The sequence below is a fragment of the Aethalodelphis obliquidens genome, unplaced genomic scaffold (assembly GCF_003676395.1).
Source record: "Aethalodelphis obliquidens isolate GAN/ISIS:26980383/991018 unplaced genomic scaffold, ASM367639v1 scaffold20, whole genome shotgun sequence".
Classification (NCBI taxonomy): domain Eukaryota; kingdom Metazoa; phylum Chordata; class Mammalia; order Artiodactyla; family Delphinidae; genus Aethalodelphis; species Aethalodelphis obliquidens.
This window is the reverse complement of record NW_020837964.1, coordinates 14,291,854-14,319,171: the sequence shown is the minus strand read 5'-3', so window position 1 is coordinate 14,319,171 and position 27,318 is coordinate 14,291,854. Positions and strand designations below refer to the sequence as shown.

At 41.6% G+C, this 27,318-nt stretch overlaps 1 protein-coding gene and 1 long non-coding RNA gene across 7 annotated transcripts in view; one reads left to right on the top strand and one right to left on the bottom strand.

Annotated features, from left to right (window-relative positions):
- ZNF19 (zinc finger protein 19) overlaps positions 1-27,318 on the top strand; it is a 111,860-nt gene that overhangs the window by 83,935 nt on the left and 607 nt on the right. Inside the window, exons 6-13 of one of the 4 annotated variants that reach the window (XM_027119353.1) lie at positions 2,665-2,832; positions 4,970-5,034; positions 8,015-8,141; positions 8,713-8,826; positions 12,187-13,276; positions 17,981-18,100; positions 23,178-23,321; positions 26,915-26,985. In XM_027119353.1, the coding sequence (XP_026975154.1) occupies positions 5,002-5,034; positions 8,015-8,141; positions 8,713-8,826; positions 12,187-13,276; positions 17,981-18,020 (1,404 nt within the window). In that variant the 5' untranslated portion in view covers positions 2,665-2,832; positions 4,970-5,001 and the 3' untranslated portion in view covers positions 18,021-18,100; positions 23,178-23,321; positions 26,915-26,985. The other 3 variants (XM_027119356.1, XM_027119357.1, XM_027119354.1) reach the window with 3 other exon arrangements.
- LOC113627107 (uncharacterized) overlaps positions 14,915-27,318 on the bottom strand; it is a 49,332-nt gene continuing 36,928 nt past the window's right edge. For all 3 annotated transcript variants that reach the window (XR_003435432.1, XR_003435433.1, XR_003435431.1), the window contains one exon: positions 14,915-15,072. This is a non-coding gene — a long non-coding RNA (uncharacterized LOC113627107). The remainder of the gene's footprint in view (positions 15,073-27,318) is intronic.

Sequence of the window (27,318 nt, the reverse complement as noted above, 5' to 3'; positions counted from 1 at the left end):
AGAAGAGCATGTCACCTTCCTTTCAAGGAAATATCCTGTAAGTGCTGAGAACACTTCTACTTCCACTTCACTGTGCAGAACTTAGTCCTGGGAGAGCCACAGACTTACAAGGATGGCAAGAACTGTCCTTGGATGAGAGATAAGGTGCCAACCCCTGATGAACTTTTCTGTTACTAAATAAGAGGGACAAATAGATGTTTGTACAGGCAACTAGCAGCCTCTAACACTGCCAACATGTCTTAACTTTATATGTCTAAACTAGTTTGCACGTACTGCCATAGCAAATACCACAGACTGTGAGGCTTAAACAACGGAGATTTATTTTCTCACAATTCTGGAGGCTGGAAGTTCAAAATCAAGGTGTTAGCAGGTTTGATTTCTCCTGAGGCCTTTCTCCTTGGCTTACAGAAGGGCAGGAGGGGCAGTCATAGGAGACAACACGTGACATGAAGAGGTAATCAGTGCCACTGGGCATTATGGCAAGGTTGGTGGCAAGTGGGTACAAACATGTACAGGGAGGCCATGCGAGATGCCTCTGAAGACACCACGTCCATCTGCCAGGGATGCTGGACTGTAGCTTGAGCAGCCCCATGTTGAGGTATCCATTACAGAGTTCAGGCATCAGATGTGTGGGCAGACAGTATTAACACATCTATAGAAATCATACTGCTCATACTTTCTCATCAAAGATGTAGATTTGTTGCAATTAGATTTTTCGTCCACCTGGAATTTATTTTAGTGATGGTGTGAAGTAAGAATCTTATTTTTCTATTGGGATATCCAAATGTTCCAGCATAATTTATTGAAAAATTCCTCCTTTCTCCACTGCTTTTTTTCAGCTCTGTTAAATGATTGACATGCAATTTAATCAGCTTATTGATTTCTACAAAGGTCTTGCTGGGATTTTGATTGGCTTGCTTTGAATATATAGAGCAATTTGGGGGATAACTGACATCTTAATAATACTGAGTTTTTCAATCAATGAACACAGTATCTCAATTTATTAGGTATACATTCATCTCTTTTGTGATTATTTTATAGTTTCAGCATGCATATCTTGTACATATTTTGTTAGGCATTAAGTATTTCATGTTTTTTATGCTGTTGTAAATGGTACTATTTTTTAAAATTTATTAAGGTTGCAGGAAATTTTATTGCTGGAAATTTTGGTTTCCAACAATTGATCTTTTGTGCACCTTTACTTTAACTCTGTGACCTTGAAGCCACACAACTCAGTTTGGGACTTGACCCACTGTCTTTTTTTTTTTTTTTTGCGGTATGCGGTCCTCTCACTGTTGTGGCCTCTCCGGTTGCGGAGCACAGGCTCCGGACGCGCAGGCCCAGCGGCCATGGCTCACGGGCCCAGCCACTCCGCGGCACGTGGGATCCTCCCGGACCGGGGCACGAACCCGCGTCCCCTGCATCTGCAGGCGGACCCCCAACCACTGCGCCACCAGGGAAGCCCTTGACCCACTGTCTTTTAATAAAAATCACACACCTGGTCTCAGGACCTACTGAAGTTTAGGTTCTTTATGTCTCTGAGCGGAAGGAATTCAGCGAGAGGTGAAGTAGATTTATTGAGAGAAATACACACTCCACAGAGAGAATATGGGCCATCTCAGTAGGCGAGAGGCCCTGAAATATGGGGTGGTTAGTTTTTATGGGCTGGGTAATTTCATAGGCTAATGACTGGGAGGATTATTTCAACTGTCTTGGAGAAGCGTGTGGGGATTTCCAGGAGTTGGGCCACTGCTCACTTTTTGGCCTTTTAGGGTTAGCCTTGGAACTGTCATGGCACCTGTGGGTGTGTCATTAGCATATGGCAGTGTGTTATAATGAGCGTATAATGAGACTCGAGGTTGACGGGAAGTTGAATCTTCTGCTATCTTGGACCTAGTTGGAGTTTTTTTTTTTTTTTTTTTCTTCCTTCCCACTCTGTGAGGCATGCGGAATCTTAGCTCCCCCACCAGGGGTCGAACCTGTGCCCCCTGCAATGGGGGCATAGAGTCTCAACCACTGGCTGGTCAGGGAAGTCCAGACCTAGTTGGTTCTAACCAGTTTATGTCGTATCCTCAACAGCTGTCATTCCTTTGAAGGTTGTACCCTGGCCCCTTCCCTCCTGTTTCAACCTTGGTAAACTCACTTGTTAGTTCTAGAAGTTCTGTAGATTCTTTGGGATTTTTTTGTGTAGACAATCATGTCCTCTGCAAATAGTAACCATTTTATTTCTTTATTTCCAATCTCTATGCCTTTTATTTCTTTTTCTGGCCTTCTTGCACTTGCTAGGACTCCCAGGAGGATGTTGAATAGTAGTGGGAAGAGCGGACATACCTGCCTTGTTGCCAACTTTACAGGGAAGGCGTTCTCTCACCATTAAGTATGTTTTCAGCAGCAAGGAGATAATCACATCAAATATAGTCAATATAGGTACTGCAACAAAACATTAGGTTAACTTTACATTTTTTGTCAGCCAAGGCAAAAATGACCGTGCATGATACTTAAGTTCCACTATAACTTCATCAATTGCAATGTGATATGAAAACATCTATGATTTCTATTGTTGACAAAGTTGCAAGGCACTGCTGATACTACTGTGGTTTTTGCCAACATATAATTGAAGGAAATGCTAAGTTTCAGCTAGAGGTTAGCTTAAACAAGGATAAGCTTTTTCTATTCTAGGTCCGTGGTTAAAAACGTGCGCCAGGGGTAGAAAGGCAGAGTCCACAGAGAGGAGCGTTCTGGCTTCCTAGAGAGGAAGCTCGTGAAGCTTGGGCGTCGCAGCCGGCGTAGTGACGCACTTCCGGTCACGCCGCACATTGCACCTTTCCTGAGGTGAGTGTTGGGGGTTTGTGGCCCCAGCAAAGGTGCTGGGGCCACGCTCTTTACTCCCCTGGAGGAGGCTGTCCCCTTAGTCCCTGATGCCGAGGAGGAGGGAGTCGGGCAGCGCCACCGGATCCGGGGAGCGAGGGCGCCCGCCCGGCAGTCCAGCCCGCCCTGGCGCCTTTTCCCCAGCCCGCTGCGGCTGCCTTAGGAAATGGAGGCTGGATATGGAAAGGAGACGCCCTTTGACCCGACACAGCCACAGCCTCCCCTGCTCCCTGGTCCAATAACTACTTACTGAGCAGCTAAATGCCAGCTGCTCTTGTAGGTTCCCAGGATGTAGCTGCGAATGAGACGGCCGTGGGCCCCTCCCCCAGGGAGCTTTCAGTTTAATGGAAAACCCCCTGTTAATCCAGTGCGGTCGTTTCACTCCACCTGCTCTGAACCCTGTAGTTGCGGTCTGTTGCTTTTAGGATGAAGACGAAGTCCTTGACGTGCAGAGGCCATGGGGGCCTTGGCCTCTTGCAACTTCACCTTCGTGTTCAGCACACTTCCCTTGGCTCTGCTACAGTCTTCTTGGACTTTCATATCGGGAACATGTTTTTGCACATGCTGTTACTTTCGGAAAGATTTTTCTTTCAACCTAGTTAATTCCTATTCTTAAGCCTCCCCATCTAGGATAAATTCTCCCTGGCACTAATCACGATTGTGGTCTTAAAGCTAACTATGAGAATCTTTGATTTCTTTAGTCTAAGCTCCGTGATGGAAGAGATCAAACCTTTCTCTCTCCACTGTTATCTCCTGTGTCTCATGCTTGGCCTGGAATGAAATAAATATGTGATAAATGTTTGTGGGATGAAGAAAACATACATCAGTGTATTATTTCAAACTGGGAGAGGTGGTATACAAGAAAGGGAATACAGTGCTAGTGGAGTGTGTAACCCAGGGCCCCCGACCTGATCTGTGGAGACAGGCGGTGATCTGAAGGGTGAGCAGGCACTTAGGTAGATGAAGAGAGGTCAGGCTGCTGGAGAGTATTGCACACAGGGACTGTCAGTTCCAAAGGTTCTAAGGTTGGAGAAGAGTGGTTCATGCAGAGGAACAGTAGGTACAAAGATCCTGAATTAGCATAGTAGATAAACTGAAAGAAGATGAGGCTAGCAGGAAATTGCAGCATGCAATGAGTTTTGGAAGATGCTGGCTTTTTGGTAGAATATGACTGGTTAACAAGAATACAGAGTGTCTGTAGGGGATGATATAATGAAAGTAATAACCCAGACCTTTTGGCATGTTTTGTGGCCTCTTCAGGGTCCTTTGCTAATTTGTTTCTGGTTATTACTGGGTGTAGAGTGGGGTGATGATCAAAAAAATGCCTGCCCCAAGGTCCAAGAAAAGGAAACCTTACTCTAAGATTCTTTTTCTGATTTTGGGGGGGCTACTTTTACCTATTTTTCCATATTAACCTTAGAAGCACTTTATCAAGTTCTAAAAAAAAAATATATATCCTGTTGGGATTACTATTGGAAGCACTTGGATGTAGTTATTAAACGCTTGGCTTCTGGAATCTGGCTTATCTGGTTTGGGAATCCAAGTTCATTCATCCACTGGGTGACTGACCTTGGTAGAGAAAATTATTGTCTTAGACTTGTTTTCTTATTTGGAAAAAAGAAAAGGTTCAAAGGATTATTGTGGAGATTGAATGAGAGAATATGTATTTTTCCTCCAAAAACACGTTTCTATTTTTTTTTTTTTACTTTTTATGTTTCTCAGTAAACTTTTATTTTAAAAAATGAAGGTCTGGATTTCCTCTTGTTAGGGTTTGCTCTGAGTTTTCTGGTGTCTTTTGCTTGTTTTGCTCTTTGTGTATTCATGTTCCCCTCTACTCTTGTCTTAGGACAGGCAGCATTGCATGATGTTGGTGAGTACAGCCTGTGGTGCTGAGGGCAAGTTACTTACCTTTCAAATTCTCAGTTTCCTCAGAATTCAAACTTCATGGCATAGTGTGGATTAAAAGAGGAAATATTCATACACCACTTACCAAGTGGCATTTAGTAAATGATTGCTACTGTTACCGGCAAGTTTGTTGATTTAAAGGAGAGCCTTTGTCTGGGTTGGGCTCACTCTTGTTTCTCTTTGCTTCTTCCCTCAGCCCCTGCCCTTCATTGAGAGGAAGCCCAGGTGATGGCTGTCATGCCCCTGAGAGCCTGGCACCAGGTGAGCTGTGATTCCCTCAGGTCAGCCTTGGAGAGATCTGATTTGAAGGAAATGGGGGATGAGAGAGATGATTCTGGCAAAAGTCTTAGAGCCAAAGCAGTAGGAAGACCCTTGTTGATTCTCTTCAGTAGGACTGGATGCCAGGGAAAGCTGATGATGAGGGATTGAACAGCCAGAAGTCCAGCAAGTGATGGCTGGAGAGAGTGTCCTTGGCAGCAGAAGCCTAGGCTCCTGCACTCTGAGGATCTCTGTTGAGCTAGATGGTTCCCAGTTTCAGTGGTTCCTCCTACAGAGGGACCTGTGAGAATGAAGGACTCAGGCTGGTGCTGTAGGTATTGATTACACAGTGAGAGTAATCGAGATTAGCGAGGTCACAAGGTTCTTGGGAAGTAGGGGCAGAGCGGTGGCAGGAAGAAGACAAGAAAAAGTGGGCTTGTCCCATTTATTAAAGAACTTGAGGGCTTCCCTGGTGGCGCAGTGGTTGAGAGTCCGCCTGCCGATGCAGGGGACAGGGGTTCGTGCCCCGGTCCAGGAAGATCCCACATGCCGCGGAGCGGCTGGGCCCGTGAGCCATGGCCGCTGAGCCTGCGCGTCCGGAGCCTGTGCTCCGTAACGGGAGGGGCCACAACAGTGAAAGGCCAGCGTATCGCAAAAAAAAAAAAAAAGAAGAAGTTGGCTTCAGAATCAGGGAAAATATATTTTCCTTGAGGTCAGTGCTGTTGGCTAATCAAGGCAGGGGGCTGTAATAGGAATAATCTGCACTAGGACAGAACAACTGAAGTGAGGGATCCTGTAAAGCCTCAGTGGCTTTGTGGCCTTGAGCCAGTCACTTAACCTCTTTGCACCTTAACTTCGTCTGTGAGGTGAACATTAAGTACCTTACATTTGTGGGACAGGGAAATTGATTTCTTGAGTTGATTTTACTTTTTGAGACTGATGAGTTGCTGGGTGTTCCTTAACCATTTCCTTCTTCCTGGGACGTATTTATCCAGTAACTTATCATCTATGAACTATATCCTAAGTCCCAATCCTGGATTTCTGGTATCTGGCAGGTCCTTCTGCCTACTGCCTTACCAAGACATTATCTTTCTTGTTGCTCCCGTCCTCTTCTGATCTTCTGTAAGTTGTTAGTGAGTTACTGGTATCACCGTGTCGCAATCCTGACCACTCAGTTTCTAGGTTGCTGAGTAATTGTTGACTCTCTTCCTCCTTGATACCACTTTCAGAGAGTTACCAAGTCTCATTGCTTCTGCCTACTATCTCTTCCACTTGTCCCATCTTTTATATTGCCCTCATTCAGGGTTTGTCATTCCTTTTCTGGGATTTTGTTTGCAGAGTTTCCCAGATAGTTTCTCTGTGTACAGTCTTGTGCTTTCCCATCTCCAACTGTTACCTGATAGAGCTTGGTTTCCTGAGCCCGGATTTTATCCTCTAGTCCAGGGTTCTCAGACTTTGGTGTGCGTCAGAATCACCTGGAGGGCTTATGGAAGCACAAATTGCTTTTGGATTGGGGCCTGTGAATTTGCCTTTGCAACAAGTTCCTATGTGATCCTGCTGCTGCTCTGGGGAACCACACTTGGAGAACCACTGTTGTAGTTAGTCGTGACTCATTCAAGGAAGTCATTCAGTTGACTGAGTCAGTTTGTCATTTTAAGTTGTTGATTGTATGGCTGGCTGAGGATGGATTCAGAACAGGACAGGCCTGGAATTGGAGTTAAGTATCCCCAGCCCATACTACTGTACTGATAGTACCATAGTGAAGAGGAGTCAGATTCCAGAAACATATAGACAATGAAATTGGCAGGATTTGATTACTGACTATTTATCGGAAATGAGTAGTGACTAGGGCAAGTTAGTCTAGTATGAATTTCAATTTTCTAACTTAGGAGACTGGGATGAAATTCGCACTGTTAAATGAGAAACAGCACTGTCACTCACTGTGCCAGTTAGTTATGTGAATTGAAAATAGAGTCAGTTTGGCAGGGGGCAGGAAGGGGGGATGCGTTTGGTGTTAGATGGGTCAGATGTGTTAGGTCCCCCAGGGAGTCTGAGGCAGTGCTGGGGAGATCTGCAGAATCAGTTGAGGTGTTGGAAGGTGGCAGGATATTCACTGTGCATTCAGGTAACCAGGTTTGATACCAAAGTCTGGGGAATGAATAAGAGTTTTATAAACCAGATCCTGAGCTCTCTGGGAAGGTAGAGTTGGGACCATCAGAGAAGGGAAAGGGTGACTATTAAAAAAGCGTGAGCCTTAGTTGGCAGAAACAATTACAGATTGTCTTGGAGGTATAAAGAAAAGCAGTTAAAAAAACTACCCAGCAGCAATTTGATTCCAGAAGCATCTTCTCCCAGGAAAACGCATCAGGAAGCATAATAGACTGCCCCCGGCAGCACTGAGCTGTCTCTACTGGACATTCTTGAGCACAGGCTGTACAACCCCTTCTTCAAGCAACAGATGAGGGTTGGATGAGACCAGTCATCAAGGCAAAAATGTGACTCTGTTCCTGTCATGTGGACTTGAGGTTTAGGGTAGAATGAGCATGTGTGGGGAACAGATGGATTGACTGGGCACTTGGGGCAGTGAAGGGGGAACAGGTCAGTCCTGAGATGCTACCTCTGAGTGGTGTCTGGAGAGACTGAAGCTAATTGTTTCCTTGTAGTTGCAACAATAAAAGACAAAGTTTTATAAAATCACAGAGATTTTGCTCTAGGAATATTAATTAATGGGAGACTTTCCAGGGTTTTCAAAATGTGTCGTGTTTTATGACACTAAATTTTGTGTTCAGATGGAAACTCTTCTGGTAGTGAGAGAAGTTCCAGATTTTTTGGTTGTAGCAATAGTCATTTAACACTCATTTCTTTCACATTTTCTCATTACTCATCCTTAATAAGACCCCTCCCTCATACTGTCCCCTGTACCCCACACTCTGGCCCTGAGCCACAGAATTGGCTCCGGGGCAGCAGGAACGTCTTATTTTAGGAGGTGGTGACCTTTGAGGACGTGGCTGTATACTTCACCCAGACAGAATGGGCTGGCCTTTCTCCTGCACAGAGGGCCCTGTACAGAAGTGTGATGCTGGAGATTTATGGGAACTTGACGTCTCTGGGTAAGGCCACTTTTCTCCTGGGACTCAGATCTATGCTTTCCCATTTCCTTCCTTTTTTCCTCCTTATCAGCCGGAGGTGTGGTGTGGAAAGGGAGGAGTCATCTCTTATATCCTTCACTGATGGTTCTGGGACTGAGACCAAATGACCCACTTGAGAGCTTGCTGGGTAGGGACAAGTCTTGGGTCAGTTTGGTCTCAATATAGGGAATTGCTGTCGCCTGGTAAGAGTATGATCTGTCCTCCCAGGGGCTCTGCACAGTAAGGAATAAGTAGCATCCATTGCCAGATAAGTTCTCAGCTTGTTGCTGTCTCCCCGTAGTCTAGGGAAGGATATGACCCCTTCCCTGTGTTTGCATATGTCCTGCAGGATCACTAACTTACGTACTCTTACTTGTTGTTTTAGGAAGAGGTCACAAATGCTCAGTTTCCACTTGAGCAAAAATCTTGGCTTTCCCCAGTCCTGAGCCCTATTCTGTGGATCTGTTTTATTATCACTGAGACTCCTGAGCTTTTCCTTCTTTTGACACAGCAGACACAGGACTGAAAGGTGCCATTTTCTACCCCTTTTCAGGATACCCAGTTCCCAAACCTGCATTGGTCTCACTTCTGGAGAGAGGGGATTTGCCTTGGGGCCTGGAGACACGGGATGATCCCCCTGCACAGGGGACCAAAGACATCTGTAAAAGTAAGTGAGGCAGGTTTAGGAACAGCAGCTACAGAGCTTTACAGAGCAGTATATTTTAAAATGAACCATGCTGGGAAGGATTTAAATAAAACAGGTAATTTCTCAAAATAGGTAAAATATGAAACCATTTCCACCAATTTTAATTCTTCCTAACATATTTCCAATTAACACATCTCATAATTCTCGAATCTATTGCTCCTTTCTTCTTTTTTAATTAAAAAATGTTTTTTATTGAAGTATAATTAACATATAACATTAGTTTCAGGTATACAGATAATGATTTGATATTTGTGTACGTTGCGTTAATGATCACCACAAGAAGTCTAGTTAACGACCGTCCCCTTACATAATTACAAAATTTTTTTTTCTTCCAGTGAGAACTTTTGATTTACTCTCAGCAACCTTCAAATATGCAGTACAGTATTGTTAACACTAGTCACCATGCTGTACGTTACATTCCCATGACTTATTTTATAACTGGAAGTTTGTACCTTTACCTATTTCTCTCACTCCCTACCCCTGCCTCTAGCAACCACCAACCTGTTCTCTCTAACTGTGAGCTTGGTTTATTTGTTTGTGTGTGTGTGGTTTCCTTTTTTTAGATATAAGTGAGATTATACTGTATTTGTTTTTCTTTGTCTGACTTATTTCACTTAGCGTAATGCTCTCGAGGTCCATCGACGTTATCACAAATCGCAAGATTTCCTTCTTTTTTTATGGCTGAATTAACATTCTTCTGTGTGTGTGTGTATGTATGTATCAATCACATTTTCTTTATCCATTCAGCCATCAGTGGACACTTAGCTTGCTTCAGTATCTTGGCTATTATAAATAATGCTGCAATGAACATAGGGGTGCATATATCTTTTCTAGTTAGTGTTTTCATATTCTTTGGTTAAATACTAGGTGTTTTCATTTTCTTTGGAATTCCTGGATCACATGGTAGTTCTCTTTTTAATTTTTTTTTTTTTAAAGCTTCTTTCTTTCTTTATTTATTTTTGGCTGTGTTGGGTCTTCGTTTCTGTTGCGAGGGCTTTCTCCAGTTGCGGCCAGCGGGGTCCACTCTTCATCATGGTGTGCGGGCCCCTCACTGCCGTGGCCTCTCTTGTTGCAGAGCACAAGCTCCAGACGCGCAGGCTTAGTAGTTGTGGCTCACGGGCCTAGTTGCTCCGCGGCATGTGGGATGCTCCCAGACCAGGGCTCGAACCCATGTCCCCTGCATTGGCAGGCAGATTCTCAACCACTGCGCCACCAGGGAAGCCCCTCTTTTTAATTTTTTGAGGAACCTCCATACTGTTTTCCATGGTGGGTGTACCAGTTTACATTCCCATCAACATTGCACAAGGGTTCCTTTTTCTCCACATCCTTGCCAACACCTTATTTCTTGTCTTTTTGATAATAGCCACTCTAATCAGTGTGAGGTGATATCTCATTGTGGTTTTGATTTGCATTTCCCTGATGATTAGTGATGTTGAGCATCTTTTCACGTGCCTGTTGGCTGTCTGTCTTCTTTGGAAAAATGTCTGTTCAGATCTTCTTAGTTTTTGTGGGGTTTTTTTGCGGTATGCGGGCCTCTCACTGTTGTGGCCTCTCCCGTTGCGGAGCACAGGCTCCGGATGCACAGGCTCAGCGGCCATGGCTCACGGGCCTTGCCGCTCCGCAGCATGTGGGATCTTCCCAGACTGGGGCATGAACCCGTGTCCCCTGCATTGGCAGGTGGACTCTCAACCACTGTGCCACCAGGGAAGCCTCTTCTTATTTTTTAATTGAATTGTTTGGGGGTTTTTTGCTATTGAGTTGTATGACTTCTTTACATATTTTGGATATTAACCCCTTATCAGATATATGGTTTGCAAATATTTTCTCCTGTTCATAGGTTGCCTTTTCATTTTGTTGGTTTCCTTTGCTGTGCAGAAGCTTTTTAGTTAAATGTAGTCCCACTTGTTTATTTTTGCTTTTGTTGCTTTTGCTTTTTCTGTCAGGTTCAAAAGATCATCTCCTAGATGTCAGGAGGTTACTGCCTATGTTTTCTTCTAGGAGTTTTATGGTTTCAGATCTTACTTATGTTCAAGTCTTTAATCCATTTTGAGTTAACTTTTGTGTCCATTGCTCCTTTCTGAGTTTCATCATTGCCTGTCTCAGAGGCCCTCCTTCCTTGGATGGGACAGATTTATTCAGGAGCAGTTTTTGAGCACTTGCCATGTGCCAAGCTTTGATTTAGAAGCTCTGGAGGATATAAGTTATGGAGACAGATGTTTCGAGCTGCAAAATGTGTGTCAAGTGCTGTTGTTGATATATAGGCAGTGGGCTGTGAAGCATAGCAGGAGGAGAGGTTAGAGTAATTTCAGTTTAGAAGCTCAGGTGATGCTCCTTCAGTGGCAGGGCCATTTATTCTGAGTTCAACAGATAAGAATGGGTTGCATATGGGAAAAAAAGGAAGGTAGTCTGACTGGAGGAAGGGAATAGAAGATCCACTTCAATTTCTGGCATAATATAATATCTGACAGAGACTAGTATCTGAAATATATAAACAACTTTCCATCTCAACTGTTCTCTGCTTTTGAATATTTGGCACTTTCATTTTATTAGTCTTGTCTCAATAGCAGGCTGATGTTGGGAGTTTTAGTAATCTCTAAAATCTCTATCCAGTAGTCCCCCCTTATCTGTGGGGCATACATTCTAAGACCCCCAGTGGGTGCCTGAAACTGTGGATAACACTGAACCCTATGTAGTTGTTCCTGGGTATCTGTCGGGGATTGGCTCCAGGACCCCTGTGGATACCAAAATCTGCAGATGCTCAAGTCTCATACATAAAATGGCATAGTACAGCAGGGCTCCTGTAACTGCGGGTTCTTCACTCGTGGTTACAGAGGACTGACTGTGTATATGCCATGTCTTTTTCTATACATACATACCTATGATAAAGTTTAATTTATAAATTAGGCACAGTAAGAGAATATCTAAATTGCCAGCATCACTCCTCTTGCACTTTGGGGCCACTATGAAGTAAAATAGGGGTTACTTAAACACAAGCACTGCAATACCGCAATGGTCAATCTGATAACTGAATCAGCTACTTAGTAATAGGCAGGTAGCATATACAGAGGGATGATTTACATCTGATCACAGTGGGATGGCTCTAGTTTTCATCATGCTACTCAGAACAGTGCACAATTTAAAACTGAAGAATTGTTATTTCTGGAATTTTCCCTTTAATATTTTCAGACCGTGGTTGACAAGGAAACAGAAACTACAGAAAGGGAAACTGCAGATAAGGGGGGATGACAATAATTTTCAGTGTTCTTTTGTTTTCTAGTATAATCCTCAGGTGGCATTTTTGTTTTCTGTTTGTTATGTCAGATGCTGGGACCAACACTGACAATGAGTTAACACCAACATGGGGAGTTTCTGAAGAAAGAGATATGATGATGTTACATGGGCCACAGAAGAATGTTCTTAAGAGAAACAGCTTCCTAGAAACATGTGAACTGGAGAAGCACCAGGAAATCCCCACAGTGAAAAACATTAGAGGAAAGGTTCCAAGAATCCACTATAATAGGAAACCCTTCAGATGTGAGGAATGTGGCAAATGCTTCAGCTATTTTTCTTACTATGTTAGACACCAGAGAATCCACACTGGGGAGAAACCCTTTGAGTGTAATGAGTGTGGAAAAGCCTTTAATGGCAATTCTTCATTAATTCGACATCAGAGAATCCACACTGGAGAGAAACCCTATCAGTGTGAAGAGTGTGGGAGAGCCTTTAATGATAACGCAAATCTGATCAGGCATCAGAGAATCCACAGTGGGGACAGACCCTATCTCTGCACGGAGTGTGGAAATGGTTTCACCAGTAGTTCTGAGTTTGTCGTACACCAGAGAATTCACACTGGGGAGAAACCCTATGAGTGTAATGAGTGTGGAAAAGCTTTTGTTGGTAATTCACCACTGCTGCGACATCAGAAAATCCACACTGGAGAGAAACCTTATGAGTGTAATGAGTGTGGCAAAAGCTTCGGACGGACTTCTCATCTTAGTCAGCATCAGCGTATTCACACAGGGGAAAAGCCTTATTCTTGTAAAATATGTGGGCAAGCCTTCAATTTTCATACAAAACTAAATCGGCACCAGCGAGTCCACAGTGAGGTGAAACCCTTTGACTGTGTAGATTGTGGAAAAGCCTTTAGTGCTCAGGATCAATTAAAAAGGCATCTAAGAATCCATATTCAGGAGACTTCCTATGTGTGTGATATGTGTGGAATAGTCTTTACTAGCAAAAGAAATCTGCTTCAGCATCAAAGAGTCCATACTAGAGAGAAAACCTGTGAATATGTCAAGTATGAAAAAACCTTTAGGACTTCTTCCCAGCTAGATCATATCCACCCTGGAGAGAAGCCAGTGCTGGATGTTGGATGTTTTGGCCTCCCAGAATTTTTTACCCCCTTTTACTGGTAATAGTACACTAAATTTCCTTTTGGATTCTGTCTTCCACTCAGGGGTAGAATTTGTGACACAGCCCCAGCTCAGCTGCAGGTTCCTTCCCTCAAGCTACAGCTGTTGGTTCAGATGTCAGTAGATAACCCAACATAGTCCAGTTAGAATCCCAGACTTGGCAAGAGTTAATAACCTTGTAAATGGTGAGTGTGTCCCTGGCACAACAACCAGATGGCAGACTGTGGCCAGGCAATCCTTTCGCCTTCCAGTTGTTAACAAACTTTTGACATTCCTACTCATTAAGATCTTAATCACTCATACTCGTTAAGCAGCTGGGCCTCCTAATGGGCAGTTTCACAGTGGCTGAATGGTGTTGGAGAGCCACGTGCACCCATGTGGACTTCGGAAAGCCTGCCAATTATGAATTCCATGGTACTGAATAATCCTCGAACCTCCCAGTACTTCACTGAACAAGAATTTTCTGCCACCCTTAGCATTTGGTGTCTGCTCTTTGTCGTGGAGAGAGGAGACTGGAAAAATGAGCAATGTTTGTTCTTTGGGAGTGGTTGATTAATGTGGCTGGGGGGCAGGCATGAGTTCTGGGCTACCACCCCCACCCCCAGGAACAAGAGTGAGGTCTGTGTGCCTTCCTAGGGCACATGAGCTATGCAAGGACCTGATGCCCAAGGCAGGAGCCTCGAGTTTACCATCATCATCAACCTTGCTTTTCAGCAAATGGAAAAGCTGCTTGCTGTCGTGAAAGGATAGCAAGAACATTAGATGGGTGGCTGCAGCCCCTAACCCTAAGTGAATCCCTTTCTACCTTGTGCTTCAGATTCTGTGCTGTGCAGTGGGTGGTCAGTGATAGGGAATCTGCTGCTTTCACCGAGCCAGCATCTGTCCTCATGTCCAAGTGCAGCACCTCAGCTTTCCTTTGGGAGCTACATCTTACCTGCTTCCAGTCCAAATAGTTTCAGAGGGCTGACCCCACATTCCACCCACCTGGCCGATCCCATCTTCCATCCTCTGATTGCTGTGATCAGTGCAAGGATGAGAATGTTATCCAAGCCAGGCCAAAGGCATTCTAAGCCATGAGTTTTCAAGGAAGCCTACTGAAGGAGAAACCATTCCCGGTATGGACTTTAAGCTTGTGTCATTTTGGAGTTGCTGGATGCAATGAGAGAAACTGTGCCTGTGAATGGGACCACAAGGCACTCAGCAGGCTGATGGTCGGAGAGGGACCAGGTCACCCTACAAGCATGTGAGCCCTTGGACCTGACACCTCTGAACCCAGTTTTCAACTTGTCTCTTGTAAGGATTAATTTCTGTCATTTAAAATATTTATTTTACTTGAGTAAGCGTGTCTAGTCCCTTGTAATCAAATAAGTCCTGACACATCAGGATCATTTTTTAAATTTTATTTATTTACTTTTGGCTGCATTAGGTCTTCATTGTTACATGCAGGCTTTCTTTAGTTGCGGTGAGTGAGGGCTGCTCTTCATTGTGGTGCATGAACTTATTGCAATGGCTTCTCATTGCGGAGCACAGGCTCTAGGCGTGCGGGCTTCAGTAGTTGTGGCACTCGGGCTTCAATAGTTGTGGCTTGCAGGCTCTAGAGCGCAGGCTCAGTAGTTGTGGCACGTGGGCTTAGTTGCTCCTCAGCATGTGGGATCTTCCCAGACCAGGGCTCGAACCCGTGTCTCCTGCATTGGCAGGCAGATTCATAACCACTGCGCTGCCAGGGAAGCCCACATCAGGATCATTGATTCCTGAGACTCCCTCTGGCATGGTGTCCTCATTGGGCGGGGCGTGTCTGGGGAAGATAAAGACACTGGGTGGGGTCAGATTTAAGGGGAGCTGCCAAACAACTCTGTCCCTGTTTCCTCTGTGTCCCAGGAGGGGGAAATCCCAGAACACGGAGAGAACTAGCAAGGAGAAAGGGTCAGAGGATGGTTAATTGGTCTGCTTGTATTTTCCATATTAAATGGGGGTGTTTTTCACCTGTTGGAATCATCCAGAACATCTGCCAGGAACTCCTGACAGTCTATATACTTATTGGACTCCTACACTAAAATAATCCATGAAAATCTATCAACTTATTTTACCTGTAACAACTGGCAATTCTTTAAGGACAAATATCTTCAGACTTCCAACAGTCAGTTGCATTTATTGGCAGGCAACTTTTATCAGCCTCATTGCTTTTTAAAAGTTTTTAAAAGCCCCTCTTTCTCTTCCCCAGAAATTCTTTTGTTAAAGCAGGAAGGTAGCTAGATGTGAGCAGAGAAAGGGGGGGGGGGGGGAGGGGCCAGATGGCAGGAAACCGTGCATCTTGTAAAAGGCGGGGGTGGGATGGGGTCCTTGGAACCTCCAAACTGGCAGGAAACCATACATTTTGGGATAAGTGTCCTGGAGGCAAAGAAAGGTAGGAAAAGGTGGGAATCTGGTGTCCGAATGTAACCTTTTGCTCATTATGCTCTCATTACAATAAAATTAGCCTTGCAGATAAGAAGTACCCATCATGCACAGAAGCCATGACACTTCTGATCAAGGCTAAGTAACAGTAAAAATTCCTCCTCCCACCGGGAAGGTGGCGCTGGGGTGAAAATCAGGGAATATCACCCCCAAATCCCTCCCTCCCCAATGAACATTACACCCCATGTAACCGGCTTGCCAAAAGAACTCAGGGCAGCTTACTCACCTGAGCCTGCCCGCTCTCCCCAAGAGCTACTATAGCTTAAATAAATCCTCACTTTACTTTCTTGACCTCCCTGTCTCATCTCTGAATTCTGCCTGGGACGAGGCAAGAACCTTTCACTTTCAGGGTTACCTGAATCTGTGTCTCCCAAACAGCAATTCTTAAAGACCCCAAATAAATTCTTTTCCTGTTTGTTGTCTCCTGCATTATGTTATTTTGTTTCTGGTTGACACACTTAGCAATATATAGAGTCATCTTTGTCTTTGCTTGGGCTTATGGTTCATTTCTTTCTATTGTTAAATTGTATTCCATTGCATATATAGGAGAGGAAAAATAAATTTTCCTCCACCCTTCTTTGTTCTTGGTTCAGATCCCACCCTGTAACGACCTCATAAAAAGCAACTTCTAATGCATTTATATTGTTCCATGTTTGCAGTTTTGAAAAAAAATTAATCAGCCTAAAATAATTCTTATATCAAACAGGCATATTTGGGGGTCCATATGCTCTTACCCTTGACATGTAGGTGCCCCAATAATCTTATGCGTTCATCTACAGAAGAACATCCTAATATCTTTAAGCTTTTAGCCGTTACGAATAGAACTTGTGTATAATTTTATGGTAGTTTTTGTTTGAACACAGTTTTTCAAAGCAGTTGTCTAAATACTAGAGGTCTGATTTTTCTATCCTATGCTAAGACTTTTTTAGTTTTGGAAAAAACTGCCAAACTGTCTTCCAGAGTGATTGTACCTGTACTCCACCAGCAGAGCAGGAACGTTCCTGTTGTTCTTCCCCCAGTTGATATTGTCATTTTTTGGAGTTAGCAGTTCAAATAGGTGTGCAGTGCTAGCTCATTGTTGTTTTAATTTGTATTTCCCTAATGGTATATGAAGTTGAGTATATTCTTGTATGCCTGTTTACACTCTGTATATCTTCTTTGGCCAGGAGTCTGTTCCGATCTTTGCCCATTTTTAATGAGGTTTTGTTCTAGGGTTCTTGGGAAATTTTGATTATAAATCCTTTATTAGCTATGTGCTTGGCAAATATTTTTCTCTCAATTTGTGGTTTTTCTAATTTTATAAAATCCACATTATTAACTTTTTTCTTGTTGTTGATAGGCTTTTGGTGGTGTGTGTTAAGTCATCTCCACACCCAAGGTCATGTAGATTTTTTTTCCATTTTCTTCTAGAATTTTTATAGTTTTTTAATTTAAGTTTGTGGACAATTTTGGGTGAGTTTGGGTATAAGTTGTAAAGTTTATGTCTATATTCATTTCATTCCATGTTTTCTAATTAATTACTTGGAGAGTAGTGTCCAGTTTTCCCAATACCATTTTTTCAGGGGACTGTCCTTTCCCTGTTGTATGTTCTTGGCCCTACTGTCATGAATTAACTAACCACACATATGTGGGTTTATTGCTGGGCTCTCTATTCTGTTCCTTTATTCCGTGTATCTGTGTTTGTGACAGTTCCACACTGTTTTGGTTACCTTAGTTCTGTGATACAGTTTGAAGTCAGAGGGGGAGATGCCTCCAACTCTTTTCTTTTTTCTCAGAATCCCTTTGGCCATTCAGGATCCTTTGTGGTTCCATACAAATATTATTATTTCTGGTTTTATGAAAAATGCCATTGGAAATTTAATCAAGATTGCATTGAATCTGTAGATGGCTTTGGGTAGAATGGACATTTTAGTAATAGTAATTCTTCCAATCCATGAGCACAGAATATTTTTCTATTTATTTGTGTCTTCCATTTTTAAAATCAGTGCTTGATAGTTTTCTGAGTACAGGTCTCTCATGTCCTTGGTTAATTTATTCCTAGGTATTTTGTTCTTTCTGATGAAGTTATAAATGGGATTTTCGTAATGTCTCTTTCTAGTGGTTCATTATTAGTGCATAGAAACTTAACTGATTTTTGTATATTGATTTTATAGTCTGCAACTTCACTAAATTTTATTCCAACAGTTTTTTTTGTGGAGTGATGTGGAAAGTTGTAATTCTAAAATCCCACTGTTTCTACTGTATCCCAGGTCATCCATAACACCCAAGACATGGTGGCTCCTAGTGTAATCTTCTTACAGTGTCTCTTAATAACATGTGGACTCCTACAAGGCCAATTAACATCACAGCTTTCGTTGAACTGGATCTGGGTAAGTCTTGGCATTTATAATGAAGTTCGATGTGTTCTGTTTTTCTGGCATGGTACTGACATGGTTGTTTTGAAAAGTAATTTCTAGTAATTTCACACATACAGAAAATTTTCCACAAAAGTAAAAAGTATTCACATTTGCCACTTCACACAAAATATTCCAGTGTGTTTTACTCAAAACAGGGATACTCTCCCTGAGAACCAGCACATAAGCCCCAAATCAAGAAATTATATGGTACCCACATTATAATTTAATCCACAAGCCCAGTTTAACTTTCACCAGCTGTCCAAATGTTTGAAAGTATCTTTTTCCATTCTGATCCGGTTTTCTTTTTTTTGGAATGATTACTTAGATTTTCCCTTATTTTTATAACCTTAACGGATTTAAGTCACACAAGACAAGTATGTGATCAGGGTGGCCTTTTCTGTATGGCTTTTTTCAGTATGGATGTTTTCAGTGTTCATCCATGTTGTAACACTTATCAGTACTTAATTCATTTTTCCCCACTGTTATTAAAAATACATGACATGACATTTACCATTTAAACATTTTAAGTGTACAGTTCTGTGGCATTAGCTACCTTCATACTGTTGTACAAATAACCTCACCATCCATGTCTAGAACTTTAAAAATTTTTCTCAAGTGAAACTCTGTATCCATTCACTCACAGCCCTCAGCCCCTGGAAAGCACATTCTTTTTGTCTCTGAATTTGACTTCTCTGGACTGACTTATTTCACTCAGCATGGTGACTTCAAGGTTCATCCATGTTGTGGCATGTATGAGAATTACTTTAGTTTTAAAGGCTGAATCATGTCCTATTGTGTTTATTCGTTCATACCATATTTTGTTTACTCATTCATCTGTTGATGGGTACTTGGGTTTCTGCCACCTTTTGGCTACTATGAATAATGCTGCTATGAATATGGTTGTACAAATATCTGTTTCAGTTTCTGCTTTCAAATATTTTGAGTATATATACTGAAGTAGAATTGACAGATCATATATTAATTGTCTGTTTAAGTTTTTGAGGAACTACCATATTGTTTTCCAGAGTGGCACCACCATTTTACTTTATTCCTTTATATGGTATAGGTTAGTTTATGGATTTATTCATTTTATTTATCCATTCACCCTTTGAAGGACATTTTACTTGTTTCTACCTTTTGGCTATTGTGAACTGCACTGCTATGAATATTTGTGTACAAGTTTTTGTTTGCACACCTGTTTTTATTTTTTAATTTATTTTTTATTGAAGTATAGTTGATTTACAATGTGTTAATTTCTGCTATACAGCAGTGATTCAGTTATACATATATATATATTTTTTAATATTCTTTTCCATTACTGTTTATCATAGGATACTGAATATAGTTCTCTGTGCTATACAGTAGAACCTTGTTTATCCATTCTATATATAATAGCTTACATCTGCTCACCCCAACCTCCCACTCCATCCTTCCCCCACCCCCCCTCCCCCTTGGCAACCACAAGTCTGTTCTCCATGTCTGTCTGTTTCATAAATAGGTTCATTTGGGTCATATTTTAGATTCCACATATAAGTGATATCATATGGTATTTGTCTTTCTGACTTACTTCACTTAGTATGATAATCTCTAGTTGCATCCATGTTGCGGTAAATGGCATTATTTCATTCTTTTTTATGGCTCAGTAGTATTCCATTGTATATATGTATCCCATCTTCTTTATCCATTCATCTGTCGATGGACAGTAAGGTGGTTTCCATGTCTTGGCTGTTGTGAATAGTGCTGCTGTGAACATAGGGGTGCATGTATCTTTTTGGATTAGAGTTTTGTCTGGATATATGCCCAGGAATGGGCTTGCTGGATCATATGGTAGTTCTATTTTTAGTTTTCTGAGGAACCTCCATACTGTTCTCCATAGTGGCTGCACCAACTTACATTCCCACCAACAGTGTAGGAGGGTTCCCTTTTCTCCACATCCTCTCCAACATTTTGAATACCTGTTTTCAATTTTTTGGGTCTATAGGAGTGATGTTGTTGTACCATATGATAATTGTATTTTTATCTTTTATTGGAAATGCCAAACTATTATGCACATAAGCTGCACCATTTTCCATTTCCACAAGCAATGTTGGGTTTCATTTTCTCTACAGTGTTAACATTTGTTAATTTCTGTTTTTTGATTATAACCATTTTAGTATGTGTGAAGGAGTACTGAATTATGGTATTACTTTGCATTTCCAGCACAACAACTGATGTTTTACACCTTTTCACGTGCTTGTTGATTATTTGCTTTTCTTGTCTGGGGACAGGTCTATTCAAGTCATTTTCCATTTTAAAATTTGTGTTGTCTTTTTGTTGATGTTTTGTAAACGTTCTTGATATATTCTGAAGAACAGATTCTTGTCTGATATAATACAATGTGCAAATATTTTCTTCCTTTCTGCCGGCTGTGTTTTCACTTTTTGGATATCACCTTTTGATGCACAAAAGTTTTTAAAATTGAGGAAATATAATCTATCCATTATTGCATGGTTATTGTAACCTTCTGCCTTTGCTTATCTGTAACTATCGATTCCAAATGTAAGATGCCAGCCTACCACCTGTCCTACATTGAATTCATTGCTTGCTCCCTTTAGATTACAGATATAGTAGTGTTACTATTGTTAGGTATTACCACCATGGGAAAGAACTTACAGAGTCCAGTATTTATGTATAGCACATTTTGCCTTTGCTCTACAGAGTCCATTTATTTCCATAGTTACTTAAGTCAGCACCTTTTGCCCTACCAACAGTGAGTTTTTTTCGTACATTTCTAAATCAGTTAGATTTTTTGTCACATCTGTATTCCATCCTGTGACACTCCCATATCCTAAATAAATTTGATTATGATTTACTTGTTGGGTTGTAAAAACCCATGGGTTTAGATTAATGCATAGTGGCAAGTATCCATCAAAGTACTACATAGAACATTTCAAACCCCACACCATAACTTGCTTACCATCTTTTTTAAAAAAAATAAATTTATTTATTTTATTTTTGGGTCTTCATTGCTGTGCGCAGGCTTTCTTTAGTTGCAGTGAGCAGGGGCTACTCTTCATTGCAGTGCACGGGTTTCTCATTGCAGTGGCTTCTCTTGTTGCGGAGCACGGGCTCTAGGTGCACAGGCTTCAGTAGTTGTGGCTCACAGGCTCTAGAGCGCAGGCTCAGTAGTTGTGGCACACAGGCTTAGTTGCTCTGTGGCATGTGGGATTTTCCTGGACCAGGGCTTGAACCCGTGACCTCTGCATTGGCGGGCGGATTCTTAACCACTGCGCCACCAGTGGGAAGCCCTACCATCTTTGTTTTGCCTATTCCCGAATGTCATATAAGTGGGGTCATACAGTGTGTACCTCCTCCTGGATTTTTTCACTTAGCAATACTGTATACGTGTAAGATTAATCCATGTTTTTTGCAAAGGTTGATGGTTTATTCCTTTCTATGTCTGAATAGTATTCCATTGCATGTGTATGAGAGGAAAAATAATTTTCCCTCTACCCTCCTAGGTTCTTGGTTGAGAAGTGCCCCCCATAATAAAAGATTACCATCAGAAAAACAAAGAGAAGTTTAATAACATTTGTACTTCCTATATGCATGGGCGATGCCCAGGAAAAATTAGTCCCTGAAATGGCCTAAGTCATCACCTTAAATACCATCTTCACCTAAAAACAAAAGAAGGGCTTCCCTGGTGGCACAGTGGTTAAGAATCCGACTGCCAATGCAGGGGACACGGGTTTGAGCCCTGGTCCAGGAAAATCCCACATGCTGCAGAACAACTAAGCCCATGAGCCACAACTACTGAGCCTGCGCTCTAGAGCCCGTGAGCCACAACTACTGAGCCCGCATGCCACAACTACTGAAGTCCGTGAGCCTAGAGCCCGTGCTCTGCAACAAGAGAAGCCACCACAATGAGAAGCCCGTGCACCACGACGAAGAGTAGCCCCTGCTGGCTGCAACTAGAGAAAGCCCGCGCGCAGCAATGAAGACCCAATGCAGCCAAAAATAAATTAAATTAAAATTTAAAAATTAAAAAAAATTTAAAAAAAAGAAAACGCAGATTTAAGTCCCGGCCTTCTCTACTGATAAGTGTTTCATGAGATTTAGTCATCTGTCTATTCCTGGTACAGAGAGGGAGACAACTTTTTAAATGGAGATTTCCCTTATAAATGTAAATTTCCTTCACAAAAGTGTAATCTTGACTGGTTTTCAGAAATTGTCTTTTTTAAAAACAATCAAGCCAAAATAATCCTTACACCAAACAGGCATATTTTGGGGTAGCATATTCTGTTCCCCCAACATGGATGTACCCTAGTTTTCTTATATGTTCATCTGTTGAAGGGCATACTGATTTAAGTTTTTAGCCATTCTGAATAGAGATGCTATGCTTAATTGCATCCTCGTTTTTGTTTGGACCTAGTTCTGCAGAGCAGTTGTCTAAATACTGGAGGCAGGATGTTGGCTCTTTAGGTGAGATTTGTTTAGCTTTGGAAAAATGTCTTACAGAGTAGCTGTATATTTATTTTACTGGCAGTGATGTATAGTTCCCATTGTTCCTCACACTCCATCAATTGGTAGTGTCTTTTTCTTTTTGAGTTCAGCAGTTTTAATAGTTGTGCAGTGCTATCTCATTGTTTTAATTTGTAAGTCCCTAATGATATATGATGTTGAGTATATTTTTGTATGCTTACTTACTATCTACTTTGGCCAGGTCTCCATTCAGATTTTACCCATTTCTAATGGGGTTGTTTGTTCTATAGTTCTTGATATAATGAGTACAAATCCTTTATCAGATAAGTGTTTTGCAAATCTTTTTCTTTCCGTTTGTGGCTTATCATGGGATTTGGGGCTCCATTTGAGTCTGAATTTTCAAATTTAGTGGATTCATCAGACCTGCCAGCTGAGAGCAGGGCCTCCAGTGGAAGGTAAGTGGCTGAGGCTTGCACTTCCAAACTGGCCAGCAGGTGGAGCCAAGCCCACCTCTCTGACTTTCGAGGCTAGTGCGTGTTCAGCCGGAGGACTTGATTCCATGCAGCTGACCGGGGCTTGGTCTTTTCAGGATTCTCCAGGGCTTTGGCTTCCGGACAATGGCTGGCTGAGTCAACATAGACAGGAGGTTGGTCTCCTCCGGACATACTAGTCCATGCAGACAGGAGCCAGTGTCTTCAGGACCTGCTGGGAGGCACCGCCGCAGGAGTAAAAGGTAAAGAAAAAGTGGGGAGAAGCTTCCTGTATGCGGCTGACTGCTGAAGGGGGTCTGTTTTCAGAGAAGCCAGCAGACAATGGGCTTGATGTGGAAAACTGTGGATTTCAGGTCATTTTGTGTGTAGTGTAGACAGTTTCCAGTGTCTTTCTTTGGTGTGTGGTATCTAGTTTCTTTGGCATCAGTTTATTGAGGGGACTTACCCCAGTGTATGTCCTTGGCAGCTTTGTCATAAATTAAGTGACCACATACATGTGGGTGTATTTCTGGGTTCTCTGTTCTGTTCCTCTGGTACATGTGCCTGTTTTATGCCAAGTTTTGGTTTTGGTTCCTGTAGCTTCACAGTGTAGTTAGAAGTCAGGGGGCAAGTTGACTCCAGCTGTGTTCTCTTCCTTAGGATTGCTTTGGCTATTTGGGGTCCTTTTTGGTTCCACACAGGATATATAGAATTGTTTGTTCTGTTTCTGTGAAAAATGCCACTTTAATTATGTTAGAGATTGAATTGAATGTGTACACTGCTTTGGAAGGATGAACGTTTTAAGAATATTCTTCCAGTGCCTGATCACGAATATTTTTCTTTGTGTCTTCTTTGGTTTCTTTATTAGTGTCTTACAGTTTTCATTGTGCAAGTCTTTCACATCATTGGTTAAATCTATACCTAGGTATTTTGTTCTTTTTGATGCAGCTGCAAATGGGGTCGTTTTCTTAATTTTTCTTATACTTCTTTATTAGTGTATAGAAACTCAAATGATTTTTGTGTATTGCTTTTGTATCATGCAACTTTACTAAATTCATGTATTACTTGTAACTTTTGGCGGTTTGACGTGGAAAATTGTAATTCAAAAATCCCTTTGTTTCTACCACATCCCAGGTCATCCACAACCCCCAAGACACAGTGACTGCTAATAATATAATCTTCCCATAGCACCTCTTAATAATATATGATTCCTACAAGAGCAGTTAGCTTAACCATTTTGGGTGAAATGAATCTGGGTAGGGCTTGGCTTCATCATGAAGTTTGATGTCTTATCTATTCTTCTGGCATGGTGTTGACATGTTTTGCAAAGTTATTTACTTTTTACTAACTTCAAACATACAGAAAACTTGCAGTAGCAGTACAATGTAGTCTTTATCTGTAAGTTCAGATTCCCCAGTCATCACTGTTTTACCACATATGCCAATTTCAATGACTGTTTCCATTGTGTTTCCACCCCAAAAAGGGACACTCTCCCAGGGAACACCCCTATAACCCCCATATGAGAAATCATTACGGTTTTCACCTTCTAATCCAATCCACTGGCTCCACTTCCACTTCCATCACCTGCCCCAAAGCATGAAAATGTCTTTTTCCATTTTTTTCCAATGTTTCCATTTTTTTCCAATGTTTCCAAACATTTTTCCAATGTTTCCAAAAAGAAAACATTCCAGTTTTCTTTTTCTGGAAGCAGTCTTGAGACTTCCCCTCATTTTCACAGCCTTGATGGATTTAAAGCACACAAGATGAGTATGATCTGGGTGGCCTTTTCTGCATAGCTTTTCTCTTAGGATGTTTTCAGTGTTCATACATGTTGTAACTTGTATCAGTACTTCATTCACATTTTCCATTGTGATTAAATATCGAACATAATAACATTTACCACTTAAACCATTTAAAATATATAGTTCTATGACATTCACATTTATATTATTGTACAAATATCCTCACCATCCATCTCCTGTACTTGTTTTATTCCAAGTGAAACTGCATCCATTAAACACTAACTCCCTTCAACCCTTGTCAACCACATTCTACTTTCTGTCTCTGAATTTCACTTCTCTGGATACCTCATAGAAGTGGCATCATATAATATTCGTCCTTTTGTGACTGGGTTATTTCACTTAGCATAATGACTTTAAGACTCATACATGTTGTAGCATGTGTCTGAATTCCCTTAGTTTTTAAGGCTGAATAATGTACCTTTGTATATTATCACATTTTGCTTATCAATTCATCTATCCATGGACACTTGGGTTGCTTGTGCCTTTTGGCCAGTGTAATGCTGCTGTGAATATGGGTGTACAAATATCTGTTTAACTCCCTCCTTTCAAACCTCTTGGGTATATACCCTGAAGTGGAAGTGATGAATCATACTTTGTTTTTGACGAACTGCCATACTGTTTTTCCACAGCAGATGGCACCATTTTGCTATATTTCTATGTATGGCAGAATAATATGGAACTTTTTATAGATCTACCCTCTTTTGCTTCTCCATTCATCCACTGATGGATATTTGAATTTTTTCTACCATTGGGCCAATGTAAGCAATGCTGCTATGAATATTCATGTACAAGTTTTTGTTTGAACTCCTGTTTCCAATTCTTTGTGGCACATATCTAGGCATTGAGTTCTTGAACCAGACTCTAATTGTATTTTACCTTTTTGGAGGAAATGCCAAACTATACATTTCCACAAGCAATGTGTAAGGGTTCCAATTTCTCTACATTGTTGCCAGCATTTTTGTTTGTTCTTGATTATAATCATTTATTATATGTTCTTGATTATAATCATTTATTATATGTGAATAGATGTCACTTTGTGGTTTTAATTTGAATGTCCATCATAACATTAAAGAAATATACCTAAGAGGGTTTTATTAGACTCTCAAACCTCAGGACACTGCTTAGTAGACATAGCTGTTGTATAACCAAAAACTATTCACTTTCTCTTTAAACAAATTTTAAAAACCATTAAGCACAAAAACGATCCACCAAAATTCATTACAATATCACAACCACTCAATTAACCCAGTTAACCCAAGCCCGCCATAAATTTGTGAAGGTTTTGAACAAAGACCTACAAAACTACCAAAATAGTACTTAAAACAAATACAATGTGTGTCATCATTATTCTTAAATGCAATGTAATCATGGCCAATGATCTGAAAAATCATCATTGTATTTCAGCTATAGAAACACTAATGACCAACATTTTAAAATCCCACCCATTAATCAGAATTGTTAATAATGCATATAATGATCTACCAGTCCCATCAAATAGCTCATGATGAAAATTTCATCCCTGCTTTATATTTAATTTTACAAATCTTGACAGGGTTATTTTTTGAATTTTTTGGCTCCGTTGGGTCTTCGTTGCTGTGCGTGGGCTTTCTCTAGTTGTGGTGAGCAGGGGCTACTCTTCGTTGCGGTGCGCAGGCTTCTCATTGCAGTGGCTTCTCTTGTTACAGAGCACAGGCTCTAGGGCACACAGGCTTCAGTAATTGTGGCACACGGGCTCAGTAGTTGTGGCTCGCAGGCTCTAGAGCGCAGGCTCAGTAGTTGTGGTGCACAGACTTAGTTGCTCTGCATGTGGGGTCTTCCCAGACCAGGGCTTGAACCCGTGTCTCCTGCATTGGCAGGCGGATTCTTAACCACTGCACCACCAGGGAAGCCCAACAGGGTTATTCTTAACAATACATTAATACATCAGATACAGTAACTGCCTTCTCATCTATAACTCATATCTACCGAAACAAACCATGGATGAATTATCTGATATGTATATGCAGACGGACCTTTCCTATTCTTATTCTTTGTTTGCTTATTTATCCATGTAGGGCGAGGCCTGTGTTATGGATCTTACACCTTCCTAGAAATATGAAACAACGGAATCGTCCTACTATTTAAGGTAATAGTCCAGCATCCTTTTGAAGAACATCAGTCATGACAAGTCTCCTTTCAGTAATTCCTTACATTGGCATTAACCTAGTCAAATGACTCTTAGGAGGATTCTCAGTTGATAAAGCCACCCTTCCCCTATTCTTCACGTTCCACTTTATCCTCCTATTCATTATTGCAGCTTTAGCAGTTCTTCACCTATTATTCCTTCATGAAACAGGCTCTAATAATCCAACAGGGATCTCATCCTATATGGACAAAATCCCATTTTATCCATACTACACAATTAAGGATATCTTGGGTGCCTTGTTCCTATTTGTAATCTTACTAATACTAGTACTAG